Source organism: Leopardus geoffroyi, chromosome B4 (assembly GCF_018350155.1).
Source record: "Leopardus geoffroyi isolate Oge1 chromosome B4, O.geoffroyi_Oge1_pat1.0, whole genome shotgun sequence".
NCBI lineage: Eukaryota > Metazoa > Chordata > Mammalia > Carnivora > Felidae > Leopardus > Leopardus geoffroyi.
In genome coordinates this window covers 24,517,684-24,538,572 of record NC_059341.1, presented here as the reverse complement: position 1 = coordinate 24,538,572, position 20,889 = coordinate 24,517,684, and the positions used below count along the sequence as shown (strand labels likewise).

At 40.0% G+C, this 20,889-nt stretch overlaps 1 protein-coding gene across 2 annotated transcripts in view; it reads right to left on the bottom strand.

The window, feature by feature from the left end:
• LOC123591401 (amyloid beta precursor protein binding family B member 1 interacting protein) overlaps positions 1–20,889 on the bottom strand; it is a 106,246-nt gene that overhangs the window by 19,247 nt on the left and 66,110 nt on the right. For both annotated transcript variants that reach the window (XM_045465687.1, XM_045465688.1), the window contains exons 8-10: positions 11,355–11,441; positions 8,889–9,032; positions 4,798–4,908 (exon numbers count right to left, since the gene is read on the bottom strand). In XM_045465687.1, the coding sequence (XP_045321643.1) occupies positions 4,798–4,908; positions 8,889–9,032; positions 11,355–11,441 (342 nt within the window). The remainder of the gene's footprint in view (positions 1–4,797; positions 4,909–8,888; positions 9,033–11,354; positions 11,442–20,889) is intronic.

Here is a 20,889-nt window from a genome sequence, read left to right as displayed (position 1 = left end):
CGTGCCTTTAACTTCAGTATGAATCTGAGAAGCAACATCTGGACCAGTCACCCTGCTGATCTAACAACTCATTGCTGTTATTGCCCAGAAGGGATAACAAGACCCATACAGACTCTTAAGAACTTAATGAGAGCTTAGTAAGTTTTGGTTTTACAAATGGGAAAACTGAGGCCCAGAGAAGTTACTGTATATTTTACCCCATGGTACACTAGAACCTTAGGAGTCTCTTGTCCTACTGCCTAGAATTTCTGTATTTATATTAAGCTATTAAATTCCAAACTTTAAAGATACCACACACAAAAAAATCAGAAATTGTAAAGAATTCCTTCTTTTGGCCCTTTGACCCAGTTGAGGAATGTCCACCTTTATACTTTTGTCTTTAAATGGACCATTCCCTTGGTTTAGGTCTTTCAGCCCTCAGAATTTGCATCTGTATCAAGAAAAATCATCTTAGGTTTTCCGGGGGTGACAGACACCAGGCTGCCAAACGATGCCTGTAGTTCTCCATTCTGGCAGCAGATGGCAGCATGCACTTTGTATGGCTGCTGCGCATTTCTTCGTTATTGGGGTTCAGTGCTTCCTCATTAATATAACTGTTAGATTTTAGCTTTACAAATGTTACCCCAATGATCGTTCCCATTGGAGGCCCTTAAAATTGAAACTATCAACGCGGATAATGTGGCCCAACAGCAAAAACGGATTTGTTACATTAATTAACTGGAAGGTCACATTGATGATAAGTACACTAAGCTGAGGACTTAGTCCCTATATGGAATGTGACATTCCACAAATGCCTGCAGCACTCTCTCCAGCCATAAAATTCACAAAACCAAACTACAGTCCTTGTCTTCCAGCACCAGAAACAAAGCCCCTTAACTTATAACAGTGTTCTTTTTAAAAAAATTGTTTTTAAATGTTTATTTTTGAGAGAGAGACAAAGTGTGAGTGGGGGAAGGGCAGAGAGAGGGAGACACAGAGTGTGAAGCAGGCTCCAGGCTCTGAGCTGTCAGCAGAGAGTCCAACATGGGGCTTGAACTCACGAACTCAAGATCATGACCTGAGCCAAAGTCGGACGCTTAACCGACTGAGCCACCCAGGCACCCCATAACAGTATTCTTATTGACGGTCATTTAAGAGGGGCAAACATGGGTCTCTTCGGCAGTTTGCTGTTTATAATTTTTCTTAGAAAGCAGCTGTTATTTTATTTCTGACACATTTAAAAAGTTGACAATGTTACCTTGGCTTTTGGTGTTTTAAAATATTTTTCATTTATTTTTTGGTTCATGGCACGTGAGAGCCAGGTTCCCAAGAGCAGACTTTACATCATGTATGCTTGCAGTCAAATGCACAAATCAGCTGTCTGGGTAGAGGTATCCACTTAAACAGCACAATAAATAATTCTTAAGTATGTTATTTATCCAAATAGAGTAAAATCCAAATAGAGTAAAAGCCATTAAACATAGCGGCTTTTGAGCATGAGAAAGAGGCAAGAACTCTTGAACTTGAGTTCTAACAATGGCTCCTCCTATGGTGATGAGACAGGTGTACAGAACTTGGTTCATTCTCTCCAACATTCTCACTGACCTCCTTACACTACACATACTACAAATGTATACAGGAGACACCATCCGATGACCTCAAAGGCCTCTTGAAATCCTTAAATCTTATGATTCTAAGATGAGCTAATCTAGTGGGCACAAGGCTCCTTTCTGGCTCTCAGGACATCCTATAGCAAGTAACTGTGCTTGTTTTCCAGTCATGGCTTAGGACCCTGACAAAGGGTTTACTCCTTAACTGAGCCTTTTGCTGAAAAATTATTTATAAAGGGGTTTAAGGAAAAAATGCTGGTTCAGTACCCCTGGCCAGACTCTTGTGCAACTGGTTTGATTATTCCTGACCATAAACAGAGAGAAGCTCCTGTAGGACATGCTGAAAGGCACACAAAGGTCAGGACAATTGCAGAACATTACTGTTAAGAGGGATTTTACAGATCCTCTAAAGTGAGGTAACTATGTGTTATAAACAAGAAAGCTATGCCAGAGAGGGTAAGTCATTTGTCCAAGACCAAAGGGAGTGGGTGAACTAAGAGCAAAGGACCTACACATTCACCGAATACCTCTGGGTGCTAAGGAATATGTCCCTCATTAATACAGATAAGAGGCTCACACCATAATTAGGAAGTGGTGGCTGGGGATGTTGTGGGGGAGACATATGTAAAGAAATATATGATTACCCTATGACATGGTGAGTTTCATAGTAAAAGTTTGAAAACAGAAAATGAGAAAGGCTCATTGGAAGAAGCTATAGGGTACTGTAACACATCTGAGGAACATCCAGAAATTCTGTGTGGCTAACATCTGGGATCCATGGAAAGAAGAGGCAGAAAATCAGCTCAAGAGAGCCAGAGTCAAGGTCTCGTGTCAAACTTGCATCTGGACATTTTCCTCTAGGTATCAGACATTTTAAAAGAGCAGAGTGATACAGGCAGCAACTGGCAGCCGTGTGGAAGACGGGCCTGGAGTGACAAGGAAGGACAGACAGACAGGGCTAGATGAGAGACGTCTCAGATGGAAAATCAGAGTGTGATGATGGACTGGACAAGAAAGGGAACAGGAGGGACTTTTAGGAAGATTTCTCTATTTCTAGCTTGGAAAAGCAGATGGGTATTATGGGTTTAACTGTGTCCCCTGCAAAGATACGCTGCAGTCCTAACTGCTGATACCTGTGATTATGACCTTATTTGTAAATAGGTTCTTTGTAGATGTAATCAAGTTAGGATGGGGTCATGCTTGGTTAGGGTGGGCCCTAATCCAATATGACTGGTGTCCCTGTAGGAAGAGAAGAAACACAAACACATACAGAGAGGAGGGCCATGTGATATAGAGGCAGAGATTGGCATTATGCAGCTACAAGCCCAGGAAGGAGTGCCAAAGACTGCTGGAAATTGTCAGAAGCTAGGAGAGAGGCATGGAACACATTTCCCCTCAGAGCCCTCCAAAAGGAACCGACCCTCCTGACAGCTTTATTTTAAACTTCTGGATTCCTGAACCGTGAGAGCTTAAGTTTCCATTATTTTAAGTCAACCAGTTTGTGGCACTTTGTCATGGCAGCCCATCCTCCCCCCCCCACGCCCACCCCAAAACTAATATAGCGGGTGATGGTATCATTCATCTTGATAGGGACTGCAGGAAGGAGTTTATGAGGGTGGAGGGAGGGTTGAATCACCATCTGACAGGTTATGGTTGAAGTGCCCTCAGTGCAGTTACCTCAAGGGTGGGGCTGGGAGAGAAGGTGAGACTGTCAGCTATAGACTGGGAATTATTAGCATACAGATGACAGCTGGAGCTGTGGCTGTGACTATGACTTCTCAGAGAGAGCACGAGTCTGGTGAGAACAGAATACAGAACCCAGGAGAACATCCCAGAATGTGTGGAAAGAGGAGGAACCCACAGAAATGGAGGAGCAGATGAACAGAGGGGGTTAGGCAGAGGGCTAGAAAATGAGGCAGTTATCACCAATGCAAAAGATGCCAGGAGGACCAGAAGCCTGAGGACTGAAACCGCTGACTGTTCATTGGAAACTTTTTAAAAGTTTTTGTTTATTTATTTTGAGGGGAGGAGGGGCAGGGAGAGAGGGGGAGAGACAGAATCCCAAGATGTCAGTGCTGAGCCCAATTTGGGGCTTGATCTCATAACCATGAGATCATGACCTGAGATGAAATCAAGAGTGCAGACTTAACTGATGCACACCTCACTGGACACTTCAGTAACAGTTACAGCACAGGAGGGAGGAGAAGCCTGCAGAGTGCAAGCTCCACAGAGAAGTTCTTTGTTTTGTTCACTATATCCCAACCTCCCAGAAAGCAGTTGGCTGGAGAGAAATATTTTGGAATGAATGAGTTTTACTGACAGAATGAAAGTTGAGGACATGGAGGACATATTGGTTTCCCAAGAAGTCTGAGTTAAAGGGAAGACAGAAGCAGGCGTTGCTTAAAGGAATGGGGTGGATCAAACTGAGGGAAGTGATTTGGAACCTCCCAAACAAAGGAATATTTGAACGCGTTGTAGCCCAAGAGAAGAATTCTCTGGAGAGAGGTTGAAGATGCTGAAGCAAAACGGAGTCACTGATGGTACGGTCCCAGGGAAGGGCTAATGATGGAGGGGGACTGGCCTTGGAGGAGGGAGCCTTTTCCTCTGAGGCGCAGAGTTGTGAGGATGATTACTCCATTAGTTAAGTTCAGAAGTAAATATGAAGTAAACCAGGGCAACTCAATCCTTCTCTTTTCTGTCTTCTGCAAGTAGAAGGCAAGGTATGCTGAGAAGTTCGTAGATGAGAGACCCTTTGAGAAGAGTGTAGACAATGTCTGGGGACAAGGTAGAAGACTAAGTTGAGTGGGAAGCAGGGAAAAGCTGCTAAAATCTTCTGTGACTGCAGGAGCTGACACAGTTAGCAAAAAGCAGACTCAAGAACCAGAAGTGAGTTATTTAGCCCAGTTGTATGAACCCCAAATGTGACATGGCTCTTGAGTAGACTAAGGAAAGGAAGGTGCAGAACTAAAAGAATGTTGACCCTAAATCCTAGCTCTAAGAAGTGACGAAGAAGTCTGGACAGATTCATTAAAGTTTTAGAATCAGAAACAGGAATTCAGGGTAGAAATGCTTCCACTTTTCCTATTTCAAAAAAATTATTATGATACACTTGTGGTTAATTATGGGACACTTAACGTTTTTTTCCCTTAAAAGGAAGTATTAACTCAACTTGTTCACAAATCTTAATCAAGGACTTCGTACAACATACCTTTAAAACAAAGCAGTGGTCAGTGGGTGCTTTATATTTCATTTTACACTGAATCCCATAGTAAATGTTGACATTTTCAAACTGTATAAAGCATGCCAGATCTCGAGATGTCTGAAAGAGAAGAGAAAAAAAATCACCTTAACTGAGTTGACAGCTAATAATTTTTCAAGGTCGTCCTTGATGGCACAACTAAGGATTACATTTTAGCAGAAAAATATTGAATTTCGGTAACTTGTTTAAGCATCTATCACGTATAAGTCTTCTAAAAGTCAAGACTGTGTTTTAAGAGGTACGCGAGCACACCCAAGACAAAACAGTGTTCCACAAACCCAGAAATGGAGCGAAAGATTATACTGCTGTTCTAGCACCTGCATGTGGACTCTCAGCAGCGGATCTGACGGACTGACCTTGAGTCATTGTTATTGATGCAGTCAAGACAAGGTGACTGACCGTCTAGTCGGAAATTTCATTTTGGCTTTTGCCATTCTAAGTCAGTGATGGATTTCATGATTGAGCATTAAAAAAGAAAAAGCCCTCTTCAGGATGAACAATAAGAGGTAAATTTGATGCTCAGTAAATTAGCACATACTTCATGCACTTCTCCCTGAGAAAAAGGATTCCTTTCATGCTTTCTCGTTAGTGCTGGCGGTGTTGCTATGGAAACGGAAACCTCTCCTCCATGTATAATATGTGTTGTGAGGACTGCAACCTCTAATCTACATATTTGGTTACACTTCCATTACAAATTCGCTCTATTATTGTCTTTTTACCTTCACATTCCATAGTTCTTTACCAGGTTAGTGAATAAAGAATAGAGGGCAGAATTGCTACACCTCAGCGCACAATTAGTCCTTAAATATGGTTGCACGGTTTTTTTTCTTGCAAGGTATTTTCTTCTGGATTTTCAAAGTCTTGTTTTTTTAATTAAAAATATAAAATATATTCATCATAATTTTTAAAAATAATGTATTAGACGTATATATAATAAAATGAAAATCTTCCTCCACACTCTTTTCTCTGGAAGTACCATTGTTAATAGTTTGGAAGTATTCTTCCAAATGCTTCTGGGTGAACATTTATATACATATGTACATGCAGACACACCCACTTACATACATACATACATACACATCCACAAATTGAAAAATATGAATGAAATTTTACTATAAATACTGTTCCATGAATTTGTTTTCTTAACATGGGGTCTTTCTATATGTCAAGACATATATGAATGGATAGATACATCGCAGTCATGTAATGGCTGCACAGCATCTCACTGAATAGGTGCAATGATTTACTTAGCCATTCTACCAAAAATGACTAGAGGTTATTGCAATATTTTGCTCTTTCAAAAAATACTGTGCATCTGAGCAAATATTTCCATGGGACAGATTGCTAAATGTGCAGCTGCCATTTCAAAGGGTATTCCCCTTTATATTTGAATAGATGTTGTTAAATTGTTCCCCAATATGGCTGCACTCATTTATATTCTCACCTCCAGAGCACGACTGTGCCCACTTTTCTTACTCCTGCTAAAATTTGGATATTATCAATATTGTTAATTTTATCAATCCCAACAGGAAGAAATATTTCACTTTTTAACTTACATTTCCCTGACTAGTAAGACAGCGCAACTTTTTAATTATTCACTGGCTACTGATATTTCTTTTTCTGTAAATTCTCACTTAATAACCATTGCCATCTTTCTGTGAGTACGTTTGTCTTTTTCTTATTGATTTGTTGAGGTCTTTATATTTTGTGGATAATCATATTTGGTTATACATGCTGAAGTGTACTCTTTGACTCCAGAACTAGTCTTTAACTTCTTCTTTGGTATCTTTGGCTATAAAGAATTAAAAAAAATCTTACACTGTCAAATTTTCTCCTTTATAATTTTGAGCTTCTAGTCTTGCTGAAGGTTTCCCCAACCCTGAATTATGAAAATATTAACCCAGTTTTTTAGAATAAAATTTAAAAGAAAATATAGATAAAAGAAGATTTAAAAATTTTTTCTAAATAGACTTAATCAACGTAGGATTTAATTTGGAACATGGTATGAGGTAGGAAACTACTTTCTCCCAATGGTGATACAATTATTTCACTGCTATTTATTAAATACCACATTCTTTCCCCATTGCTATAAAATGCTCACTTCAATTTCCCTTATATTATCAGATCTCAGTGTTGATCTGTTTTCTCTACTTGTGCTATAGTTTTCATCTAATGTTTTGACATCTGGGAGGAGGGGTTCTACCTCAATGCTCTTCACATTTTTTTTTTTTTTTGGAACAGTATCTCTTTCTGATGAATTTTAGAATCAGTCTGTGAACTTCAAGTCAAAAAATCCTATTGAAATTTTTCTTGGGATTTAATATATAGAAAGTTTTGGGGGGAGATTCATATCTTTTCATCTAGCAACATGGTACATTTCTATGTATTCAGTTCTATTTCAGTTCCTTTATTAAACTTTGTATTTTATGCCATATAGGTCTTGAACATTTCCTGTTGAGTTTATTGTTAGGTATTTTGTATTTTTTGTTTCTACTATGCATTAAATAATTCATTATATTTTAATTAGCATATTATCTGTACAAAAGAAAGTAATTTCTTGTTTGGTAAATTTATTTGGTCTTAATAGTTTTTCAGTTGAGTGTCTTATATTGTCTGGTAGACAATCATGTCAAGAGTGAATAAAGACAGTTTGGGTCACCTGGGTGGTTGCTTGCTCAGGTTAGTTGCTGACTCTTGATTTTGATTCAGGTCATGATCCCAGGGTCATGAGATAGAGCCCTGTGTCAGACTCTGTGCTGAGCACGGAGCCTGCTTAACATTCTCTCTCTCTCCCTCTGTCCCTCTCCCCAACTTGTGCTCTCTCTCTTTAAAATAAAAAAATTTAAAAAAAATTAAAAAAAAGAATGAATACAGTTTTGCCTCTTCATTTCCAAAATTCTACTTCTTATTCTTTCTCTTCATTCCTTGGCTCCTTCCTCCATTCCGAGGTTAATGGTAGCAGTGAGAGAAAGTACTCTTGCCCAAAGCCAATATGTTGTGATAGGTTTATTTATACATCTAATTGACATGTAAATGCCAAAAACATAGCACTTCCAAAATAATTTCTGTGTCAGCTATTACATCCCAGTGTGGGGCCAGAATGAAGGTGGCATAAATGGGAAGGTATCAGTTCTCTAAGACTGACACTAAGTAGGCCCAGTAGCTGCCCTCCACCAGGCATTACCCATAATGCCTCTCCTGCATTCCCACAGAGATAGAGGAGCAGATCTGGATATTTCCCATGACTTTACCTGCTTGGGAATGTGGGTCAAGCCTTATTAGAAGGCTTGCAGTTTGTACATATGCCATTGGGTGGTGCCCTGGATTTGGCAGTGAAGGCAAAATGCTTCAGCATACCCCAGATATAGAGAGCTGAGAGGTATCCTAAAGCTTTTTAATGGTGAACAAAAGATGGAAATGCCCCAAGCCTCTAAAATAAGGGTCTCAGGAAAAGCTAATGGTCATAATGAGAGTCCAAATTCATTTCAAAGATGAGGAATTTATGATATGCTTGTACTTCTGAGGCAATGAACCTGAATCACCAAGTAGAAGTTAAACGATAGCTAAGATCCTCTCTTAAAACAGGCAGGGAAAAGCATATAGCACACCTCAAAGAACAATTTAAATGCTCAGGGAATAAGGGCTACAATCTTGATGTAGATCTGTCAATGCTTATACCTCTATGATTCCAGATAGAAGTTTATATATAGACTATAGAACAAGAGAGTAAATACAGGAGGAAAACGTCCTCAGAAATAGGTATGTAAAGTAGCAAATTACTCTCTAGAAAAGTGCTTCTGCTATAATTTTTGAAACCTGACTTTAAAACAGATAAAATTCTTTGCCTTCAGGAGAAAGCTATGGAAAAATTCAAAAGGACTTCTGTAATTCTGTCAGAATAGGGTATGCATTTATATAAACATTGTAGGAACACAAATCTCAGAACAAAGGAGTGTATTTAAATTACTGTCTGAGAATTTCTTCAGTTTCATTTTCATGAAATGATTTTTTGATAAAGCGTATTACTTTATTTTCCTGACCTTAGTCTTTCCTTTGGGTACATAATAAATTCCAGAAGCCCGTAAAAGAAAATAGCGCCTTTTCCAGGATTTCTTTCCGTCTTCTTTCAGATAAAGAGCTCCTTCAAGTTCTGGCACAATGACAGATGTTCCACAGAAACTTTCCTGAAATTGAGATTCCAATTATGGAGAACACGTGAAAAAAAACCCACAAATTTTTGTTCACATTTAAACAAACTATGGCAAACTAGACTTTTAGCCAAACCAGCTAAAAGTCACTTGTCTGTAACTCTGAATGCATACAATTATACTGCATGCTGTTTGCCAAAAGAAAGGAAGGATACCATGGTGGTTGAACCTCAGCTCTTGAGTTAGACTTCAAGGCTTCTCAGCCACTTACTTTTGTGACCGTGGGCAAGTCATTAAATCTCAGTTCCTTTGCTTGCAAAAATGGAGTAATAATAGCTCCAACTTCATAAGAAAGGTTATGAGTACAATCTTGGTATACTGTGAAAGTAAGCATTAAATAAAGGCTATTTCTGTTATTATAAGTTGGTAAATAGAAAAATTATTCCTTTTCCTATAAGTAAAAATAATTACTATTTTACTACCACTAAACAGAAAAGTTAGAATATATAATCCTTCACATAAACATGTGTATGTTAATTTATTCTTGGGATAGTTTTCTTATTGAAGAATGAAGAAGGCAGTTATTAACACTATGGTATCAGAAAAGGAGAAGGACAAAGCAAATTCTCTAGGTGTAGATTTTCGAATGTGAAAACTTACATATAATGAAATAATTCTTAGTAAATTTCTTTTAAAAAGCAATTCAGTAAAAGTACAGCATTTTATTCCAGTTCAAATACTCAAACTTACTTTTGGCTTTCTTTTTTGTAACTCTCAACCCCCTTCTACTCCATCTCATAAATGGAGAATAACTTTTAGTTTTGTACCCTGCCAGGAAATGTATATATAGTGGAGCTGGGACACATTTTTGTTCACATTCTCCTCCAATTTAGCTAGTATTAGTTGCCTTGTCAATAATCTCTTCAATCAGATATTTGGCCCAAATTAGAAAGCAGAATAGTGCTGATTTTTCATAGCGTAACATCCTTTGTATTTTCTTTCACATCCAGCCTTTAATGCACCGCTGAAGTCCTAGAACAAGAACTATTCAGGCAACTGTATAAACCAAGGCACAAGCTGTCCCTGAGTTACAGACAGCTGATGATTAAAAACAAATGGCTGTGTCAGGGAACTTCACTCTCCCCTTCCCTGTCTGTCAGTTTCCATCACTGCTAGGTACACTCAGAACCTGAATCTCCTTGTTGCTGGGTACCCGGTACTTTTTCTTCCTCGACACAACCTGGAGTCTGCTAAATGCAGAGAATGTCCCTATTCCCACTGCTACGCCTTCATGTGAAATACCCACTGTGCTCTTGGCTCCAGAAGCCGGAATTTATAACATGTTTTCAGGACCTTGTGAGTGGCAGAAGGTTCTGATGTCTGCTCCATCTGGTTACGGGCCTGTGAGAATGTGGTGGGGAGAGAAACCTGTGCGGGAGCCTGGCCAGGTCTTGGTGAATAAGAGAAAGGGTGCTAATCAATGTCAGCGAACTGGCTCCAGGTGTGAACATGCGTCCAGAGCTCACCAGGTCATCTGAATCTTCAGAAGAAGCCTCAAAAGAAAAGAAAAGGTCAACACATTTTTGAACGTGAAGAAAACCTGGGCTGGAACCCTACACAGGTTTTCTTCACCCTCACAAGTGTGTTGACTTTAGATCTCTGCACTCATCTGCATTATGTGCTGGGAGCAGAGCCCTGATTTTTAGCACAGTTACTACGTGAAAACTCACTAGGAGTTTCAAAAAAAACCAACCATCAAATAAACTTCTGGAACACGCCCTTATAGTGATAATCACGAACATCTGCACAGTAATCGACCCAGTGCTTCCATTACCGCCCTGGATCGCTGTAATAATTCAGTATGATCCAGGACACTGAGGTTCTTGGACTTGCCGCATAACATCCGAACCTCAGTGGCAGACCCAGACCTTGTGTCAGGTCTCCTAAGTGCAAAGCCCACACTTCCTACCACACCTGGCTACTGAAAGAACATCTTAGAATTCACTGTAAACAAGGTTTGGAAATCCTTACATCTGACTTCTGGGGAGCACATCAGTAATGAAAAACATGGAATGTTAAGAGACGAGTTTTACGTGGATTCTTACGTGTTTTAGGCGAGAATCACTAATCCAACTTCATGAAAGTAAAATATAGTCTAAAGCCATACTTTTAAACAACTGACTCAAAGAACCAGTTTAATTATCTAAATAGCTATAATTTAGTAATAATTTGATTTTAAAACCCCAAGTTGAAATTTCAGTGTCTCAGAATATCCCATTGTTCTAAGAAGCAAATAATTTAAAAATAGATACAGTTAGCATCCTTCTCTTTTCTTCTACTCTGCAAAATTACACTTACCTCAAGTAAGGATTCCTTGTTCTTAGCATTCATTTTCTCACTTGTTTCCTTCCCTTCTTTTTTTCCTTTGTTATCCAAGTAAAAATTCTAAAGAAAATATTAAGAGATCAGAATCAGTGAGTGTTCATCGCCATGCTAGCCACTGCAAGGGACTCACTGTCTTGCTGTAGAGAGAAGACGCACCTATAGGAAAAAGAGTGGGGACCACAGCATATGGTATCTGTCAACCAAGTGCCTTACCGAGGCTTTACCAAATGCTGACTACTGAGGCGGATGTAAAACCTTCTCTTCCTCCCATTGTGCACAATCAACGAGGAAACAAACATAAGATAGAAAACACTAGCAAAGGATATGACAACATTAAATTGTTAAATTCCATTGTCTAGAAAACGTGCCAAATGCTGGAAGTGGGGAGACCCTAATGTACTGGAAGAGCCTGGGTCTGGATTGCTGGTGGAGCCTGTGCCCCATGTGCTTGTGGAGGTCATGTATCCTCCCAAGGTCCTGTGGACTAGAGATTCTGGCCGATGAAGAGAAACTTGAAATCTGGATTTTTTTTTTAAATTTTTTTTTTCAACGTTTATTTATTTTTGGGACAGAGAGAGACAGAGCATGAACGGGGGAGGGGCAGAGAGAGAGGGAGACACAGAATCGGAAACAGGCTCCAGGCTCCGAGCCATCAGCCCAGAGCCCGACGCGGGGCTCGAACTCACGGACCGCGAGATCGTGACCTGGCTGAAGTCGGACGCTTAACCGACTGCGCCACCCAGGCGCCCCGAAATCTGGAGTTTTATAAATTTAGTGACTACTTTAAGTTTTAAGAACCACAGCACAGGGTTTGCTGCTTGGCAACTTCTAAGGACAGACAGAAGCAGAAAGGGAATTTCTGGAAAGGGAACTAGCCTCACAACGGACAGGGAAGACCATGGTTTTAAAGCATTCATGAATGGGTGCATAGTCTCTAAGTGGGGTTTGTATTAACCCATGTATCATACCTTGTTAATACTGAGTATCAATGAGAGGGCTGGGACAAAATGATAAACGAATGTTTCCAAAAAATCATGAGTATCCAAGGGTTAATCTTCACATAACCAGTACAGCTGAGGTATCAATATACAAAGTGATTATTATGAGTGACCAGAGTCATAATTAAAACACTGAGGACTTTTATGTGAAAATGTAGAGTTTTGTAAAATAACGCATGAAAAAAATGTATTAAAACTGGAACATATACCTCTGGAGGACAGTGACTGAATTTAGATACAAATGTGTCTAACAGACATAGGAAAAGATGCTCAATATCTGTAAAAATACAAATTAAAACTACAATGAGATATAACCTCCCATCTGTCAGAATGGCCAAAATTAACAAAACAAGAAACAACAAGTGTTGGTGAGGATGTAGTGAAAAAGGAACACTCATGCACTGTTGGTGGGAATGCAAACTGGTGCAGCTATTCTGGAAAACAGGATGAGGTTCCTCAAAAAGTTAAAAATAGAACTACCTTATGATCCAGGAATCGCATTACTGGGTATTTACTCCAAAAGTACAAAAACACTAATTCAAAAGGATACATGCACCCCTATGGTTATTGCAGCATTATTTACAATAGCCAAACTAGGGAAGCAGCCCAGGTGTCCATCAATAGATAAATGGATAAAGAACACACACACACACACACACCCACAGGAATATTACTTAGCCATAAAACAGAATAAAATCTTGATGTTTGCAACAACAGAGATGGAGCTAGATGGAAACCAATTTGACAATAAATTATATATATATATATGTATATATATTCTATATATATATACACATATATATAAAAGACTGACAAAAAAAAAGAGGTGGAGCTAGAGACCATAATGCTAAGTGAAATAAGTCAGTCAGAGAAAAACAAATACCGTATGATTTCACTCATATGTGGAATTTAAGAAACAAAACAAACAAGCAAAGGAAAAAAAAGAGAGATACAAACCAACAGACTCTTAACTACAGAGAACAAACTGATGGTTACCAGAGGGGATGTGGGTGGGGGGGGGGATGAGGGAAATAGGTGATGAGGATTAAGGAATGCACTTTTCATAAGAAGCACTGGGCAAGATATGGAATTGCTCAATCACTCACTATATTGTCCACCTGAGACTAATAGAACATTTTTTAAAAAGTTTATTTATTTATTTAGAGAGAGATGAGGGAAGGGGGAGAGAGAGAGAGAGAGAGAGACAAAGAATCTCAAGCTGGCTCCACACTTTTAGCACAGAGCCCTATGCAGGGCTTGAAGTCACGAACTGTGAGATCATGACCCGAGCCGAAACCAAGAGCTGGGTGCTTAGCCAACTGAGCCACCTAGGCTCCCCAAAATAATGCTGTATGTTAACTATACTGAAATTAAAATGAAAACTAACTTGGGGCACCTGGGTGGCTTAGTTGGTTGAGTGTGTCCGACTTTGGCTCAGGTCATGATCTGACTGTTTGTGGGTTCGAGCCCCATGTCGGGCTCTGTGCTGACAGTTCAGAGCCTGGAGCCTGCTTCAGATTCTGTCTCCCTCTGTCTCTGCTCCATCCCCCCATCCCCCCGCCACTCACACTCTGTCTCTCTCTCCTTCAAAAATAAATAAACATTAAAAAAATTTTTTAATGAAAACTTACTAAATATTAAAAAAAAAAGAACAGAGTGTACTGGACAGAAGGGAAGGAAGCAAAGTGCAGGCAAATACAATATGCAGAATTAGGATATTTCCTGGGAACAGAATGCATAAAAATGACAATTTGCCAACTTCAATAGGGGAAATCAGTCAAGTACAATTGCTTTGATAATTCTTACCGAATTATCTTTTAGTATGTTTGTCAATACTTTTACTTATTTGAAAAGGACAGCACATCATGAATTAGTGTGATTATCATCTAGGATTCAGAAACTATTTTAATTTTACATGTTTGGCTTGAAGATCATGACTAACCATTAATATGTAACATATACTACCTGCCAGAAGTCGACACCAAGAGCTCACTTACAAGAACCCCACAACATAGGTACTATTACTACTTTACAGGTAAGGAAGCAGGAGGATTAAGTGATTGGCCAAAGGCCAGTCAGTGCCAGAAATTTGAGTTCTTCCTCATTTTTTTTCAGTATTAAAATGCTCTAAATACCATAGGAGAGAACCCGGCACAACAGTGTGGATGCACTTAATGCCACTGAACTATACCCTTAAAAATGATTAAAATGGTGAATTCCATGTTATGAATATTTTGCCACAATAAAAAAAAAAACTGAGCAGTGAAGAGTAAAGGCAGAGAGTGATGCCTACAAGCACACCTTGCTTTAGAGTCCTGGGCAGGTGAATCATGTAAGAGTGGGAAGAAGGAACAGAGGAAACGCTGCGGCCTGAGCTATTCACCATCATGTGGCAAAAGGAGAACACCTCAGGGACAGGTAAGAGAAGAGCCTTTCTAAACTGTGAAGGGCCTCATTTTATAAGGATATCCCAAAGGGCCAGGATATGTAGCTTTGTCTTTCTCTAAGACTTTTCTGAGATCCCTTTCATTTTTTCAGATTCAGAGTAACTTTTTTTTTCCTTCCAAGTGATGGTACTATACTGTTTTTATTTATTTTTTTACTTATTTTTTAAAAAATTGTATTTATTAAAAAAAAGTTCATTTATTTTGAGAGAGACAGTGTGGGGGGCGCAGAGGAGAGGGGAGAGAATCCCAAGCAGGCTCCATGCTGTCAGTGCAGAGCCCAACATGGGGCTCAATCTCATGAACCATGAGATCATGACCTGAGCTGAGATCAAGAGTCAGACGCTTAACCGACTGAGCTACCCAGGCACCCTTACACTGTTTTTGTTTTAAAGAAAATGGAAAAAACCCACGAAGTAAATCTGAGCTGGAGTTGAGAGACGGTAGTCCTTAGAATGGACCCACTGTCCTTGGGCCAGAACTTTTCATCAGGTGTGAGGTCAGCTAACTCAACTTGAGCTGCTCTGTAGCAAGCAGTGGAACTCAAGAGTTAACTCCTTATCTGTTACTCATGGAAACTCCTCAGCTTTGAGGTGAACAATAAAAGAACTTTAAAATGGGAAATGAGACTTTCAGTTACAGCTTGATCCCTTTTCTCACAACTGAGAATGCAAGACTTGGGGGCAGCTGGAGAGGAAAGAAACTGAGAAAATACATTACTTCGTAATATCACCTTCTTGGAACACAGAGTAAACCAATCAGTTCTCAGTCCATGAATGAATATTCGTGAGTATTCTCTACATGTAAAATATCCTTGTTCCTAAGAATCGTTTTCTGTTTCCAGAGACTCTCTTCGGTCTTTATTTTTTTTAATTTTTTAAATGTTTATTTATTTGAGAGAGAGAGAGAGAGTGGGAGCAGAGGAGGGGCAGAGACAGAGTGGGGGAGAAAATCCCAAGCAGGCTCCATGTTCAGACATGGAGCCCAACATGGGGCTTGATCTCATTACCGTGAGATCACAACCTGAGCTGATATCAAGATTTGGATGCTTAACCAACTGAACCACACCGGCACCCCTAAACCTCTAGTTTGGTTTCGGGCAACAGCTGACCTCCATTTGCACATCTGGCACTTATTTAGGAATAGCAGACCACCTGTGATTCCAATGAAGTGGGAAGAGGAGACTTTCTAATGACAACCAGACAGAGAAACTAAGGTAAATAAAGTTGCTCTTAGATAGTAAGGTTCTACTGTCCCAACCCACTTTACCCAAAAGAAGCAGTACCACCTGGGCAAGAGGGGCCCCTGCCCTGACTCCACACTTTATTTTTCTTTAGGTTTACTTATTTATTTTGAGAGACACAGCACAAGTGGGGGAGAACAGAGAGAGAGGAAGAGAGAGAGAATCCCAAGTAGGCTCCATGCAGTCAGCACAGAGCCTGATGTGGGGCTTGAACTCACAAACTGTGAGATCATGACCTGAGCCTAAATCAAGAGTTGGACACTTAACTGACTGATCCATCCAGGTGCCCCCTGACTCCACACTTTAAAGGGTCCCTGTCTTGACCCTCATTCAGCCACTCCCCCACTCACAAGGCAGTAAGTTTATGGGGCCAAAGGGATATGGCCACCTGGAGCCAATGACCTCCACATTTTAGTCCATACTCCACAAACTCAGAACCTTGGAATTCCCTGCCCAAATGGCCCTGAGGCTCTGCCCTACACCCATCCTCCTGAGGGCAGATGGCACTGCTAGTGTGTGCATCTAGGCCAGAAGGTGGCCAAGGGGCAGCTCCTGCAGGAGAGTGATGGGTTGTATGAAGCCTACTCTCTTGGCTGGAGTGTCCACATCATGCATGCAAGGCCCAGGTGGGACAGGATAGATGGGGTGGGTGGAAGGGTAAGTCTAGAGGAAGGTCATGAGCACCTCCATGACACCACCTTTTTGCACAGTACTCAAAAGAAATCTAAGAATGCTAAGGCCAAACTTTTAGGTCATTATGAAGGCACCCAGGTAGGAAGATAGAACACATTTAACTGTTTATTAACTTGATTTAGAACTTTAAATATATATAGATATATTGCCTATAGGCCTTCAATCTACTCTTGCCCTAGGCCCCATAAATATTGGGGGTGGGCTTTCCCTGAGGCCTATCTTCCATTCCCTGTGGGATTCCACAGTGCCTCCCACCTCATCTTTTTGTTCTTTTCTTCTTCTGGTCATTAGGCCTACCTGAAATACAAAATAGAAATATAAAACAATTTCTTTAGGCTCTTTCTCTTTGAGGAGGTGCTTAATTTTCTGGGATATCTGAAGCTTTGGGAAACTTTCTCAACTACAGAACAGCCACAATTGTTAATGAGTAGAATTGACACCTCTCCTTCCTCAACCTGGGTTTTTCTGCCCACCAACCTACATCCTTTAAATTCAACATCCTGGGCCCTAGGCTATAACAGGCCCCCATCTCTGACAACTCTGTCTTGGTGCTTAGAATATGGTGCTAAACACCACTCATCAGCCAGCTGTACTTCACTGGCTGCTGACCCCATGCCTCCAGACACACAGCCAAACATAATGTCCCCATGTTATGCATCTGTCCTCTGCATGTACCTCACTTCCTAAACAATGCTGGTTACTGCTTTTATTTTCACACTAGCTTGTAAATGCTTCTTCTTCTTCTGCCCATTACATCCGGAAGACACCTCTGGCCTTGCATCTCACCTACAGTCTCCTTCCCTGGCTGTTTTTCAATACAATGTGGATGCTCAAGAAGCATCAATACAATGTGGATACATTTGATGCTCAAGAAGCATCAATACAATGTGGATACAATATAAGAAGCATTCAATACAATGTGGATGCTCATGTAGTTCTTGAGCAAGTGCCTGGCATCATGGGGAACCTAGGGATTAAATCCTTACTTCCTTAATTTGTCCTGAACAACTTCAGGTAGCCTGAGGTTAGATTCCTATGCACACTTCTTTGATTACCTGCCCCAAAACTTGTGAGATTATACAGCACCACTGTCTCAGATGGGAGTCTGGCCTGGCCCCACTGTAATCACCCTAATCCAAGAGCACCACTGACACCTTCTGGAGACCTGTCCTCCCACGTGCCTCCATCGCTTCTCTCATTCAGACTATTGTCTACAACGAAGCCAACTAAAATCATGGTATGTATTACACTTTGTGTGGATGATGGCCTTTACTTCTCACAACATATTTCTAAAAACAAATTATCCTCATTTTCAGACAAGAAAATAGAGACTTGGTGAAGTTAGGTAATTTGCTCAAGGACCCACAGCTAACAAGCAATGGAGTCAGGATTCAAATCCCACCAGTCTGACTTTAGGAGCCACACTCTTGGCCACTTCAGGGTACCGCTTTCTAGTGAGAGGCAGTTTGGTAGAAACAAATCTGAACAGAAAACACGTTTTATGAAGCTGTCATCGAAAACCCTCAGCACAGCATGTCAGGTCCACGGATTTGGCCCTGTGCATGCTATCCCCATAGCACTCTCCACGGCAGCCTCACTGCGCCTTTCTATTCCTTGAGAATGACATACAGTCTGATTATGGGCCTTTATAATTCTTCTCTATGGCTTGGAATCTCCCCTCCTGCCTCCCTCCTTCATCTCTGTTCCCTTGGTGAACATGAGAAACATGTTCCTCAGGGAGGCTGTCTCTGATCCCAAGGACTGAAAGACCCTCCTTCTGGAGGCTCCCAGAGTCTCCTGGTCTGTTCCTAATAAGACATATCAGATAAAGGGCTAGTATCCAAAATCTATAAAGAACTCACCATATTCCATACCTGAAAAACAGAGAATCCAGTGAAGAAATGGGCAGAAGACATGAATAGACACTTTTCTAACGAAGACATCCAGATGGCCAACAGGCACATGAAAAGATGTTCAGTGTCACTCCTCATCAGGGAAATACAAATCAAAACCACACTGAGATACCACCTCATGCCGGTCAGAGTGGCTAAAATGAATATATCAGGAGACTATAGATGCTGGGGAGGATGTGGAGAAACAGGAACCCTCTTGCACTATTGGTGAGAATGCAAACTGGTGCAGCCACTCTGGAAAAAAGTGTGGAGGTTCCTCAAAAAATTAAAAATAGACCTACCCTATGACCCAACAATAGTACTGCTAGGAATTTACCCAAGCGATACAGGAGTGCTGATGCATAGGGGCACTTGTACCCCAATGTTTATAGCAGCACTGTCAACAACAGCCGAATTATGGAATGAGCCGAAATGTCCATCAACTGATGAATGGATAAAGAAGATGTGGTTTATATATATACAATACAATACTACTTGGCAATGAGAAAGAATGGAATCTGGCTATTTGCAACAACGTGGATGGAACTGGAGGGTATTAATCTAAGTGAAATTAGGCAGAAAAAGACAGATATCATATGTTTTCACTCATATGTGGATCCTGAGAAACTTAACAGAAGACCATGGGGGAGGGGAAGGGGGAAAAAAGTTACAGAGAAGGAAGGAGGCCAACCATAAGAGACTCTTAAATACTGAGAACAAACTGAAGGTTGATGGGGGGTCGGGGAGAGAGGAAAGTGGTGATGGGCATTGAGGAGGGCACCTGTTGGGATGAACACTGGGTGTTGTATGGAAACCAATTTGACAATAAATTATATATGTGTGTATATTTATATACAAACATTATATTTATATCAATATAATTTATATTTATGTTATAAATATATATTTATATAAATATTATATATGTATATGTGTGTATATGTATGTATATATATATGTGTATATATATATATATATATATATATATATATATATGTATATACACACACATGATACACACTTCAGTGGCTATTATCAGCTAAGTGTCCTTACTGTCTGACAAGAAGTTCAGTAATACCTACCTTCCTTGAGCTTCTTAACAAGCTGAAGATGAAAATGACACAAATCATTATTTTATAACAGTTGTGACAGATTCAGAAGCAGAAGACAGTTAATTTAACTGTGGGGGAGCCTGAGTCACCATTCAAGGCCAGGCTGTGTTCAACTGTGTCCCCCTTGGAGTGTATACTGAAGCCCCTCCAAGGGTAGATGGGCATCGATTTCTACACCCTCAACTTCCATACATACTCTTTTCTAAAACGGATCTGCCTGAGAGTGGAAGGCCCTTTTCCCACTTCCCAAGAGAAAGGCACACCTCACAACCACAGAGGATCTTACTGCCCTGGGTGGGGAGCTCAACGCTCAAAACAAAGGGACAACTTGAAACATGGGTGGTGAGAGGGAAAGAAAGACTCACAACTCAAAACAAATCTTTTGAGAAGTCAAGTGGTTTCTAACTCTTTGCCTTTACACAATGGAAGGCACCTAATCATGTCAGGTGGTGCATTAAAAGAATCATCATTGATCTCTCAGTGGCAGGTAACTTGGAAGGAGTTCAAAGAATTTAATGGCATTGCTCTCACAAAGCTCTTCTATTCTTGTCCACTTATTTATGTGAACAAGGTTTCTCACTGCTTGCATCTATAAAAAGTACTTAACTTGTATAAGAATGAAAAATAGGAATATAATTGATACTGAACATTCATCCTTTTATCCTGGAACTAATCAGAGGGGAGAAGGTTTCATCTATTTATCTCATTAAGGATGTTTCCCCCTGGAGTTTTACTTTTTAAGATTAATATCAATTGTTATAATATTAATGTTTTTAAATTGTCAAGCAATTTAATTTCAATGTTTTTAAATTATTCAACCAATTGTGTAATTTTTTAACACATAAGTGCCTTATGATGACAGGAAATTAAAAAATTACTTACCAATTTATAAATATAATTTGTTGAAGAGAAATATGAGAGAGAGCTCAAGCAGAGACTTTCAGGCATAAAAACATATTACAATAGGAGAAATCTTTGGGGAGAAAATGGAATGGGAATAGTTCAAGGGGAAAAACAAGGAACAATGTAAAATTTCCCAAATGTTAAAAAGGTTTATTGCACAACACCAAGAGTGAACCCTCATGTAAACTATGGACTTGGGTGATAATGGCCTGTCAATCAATGT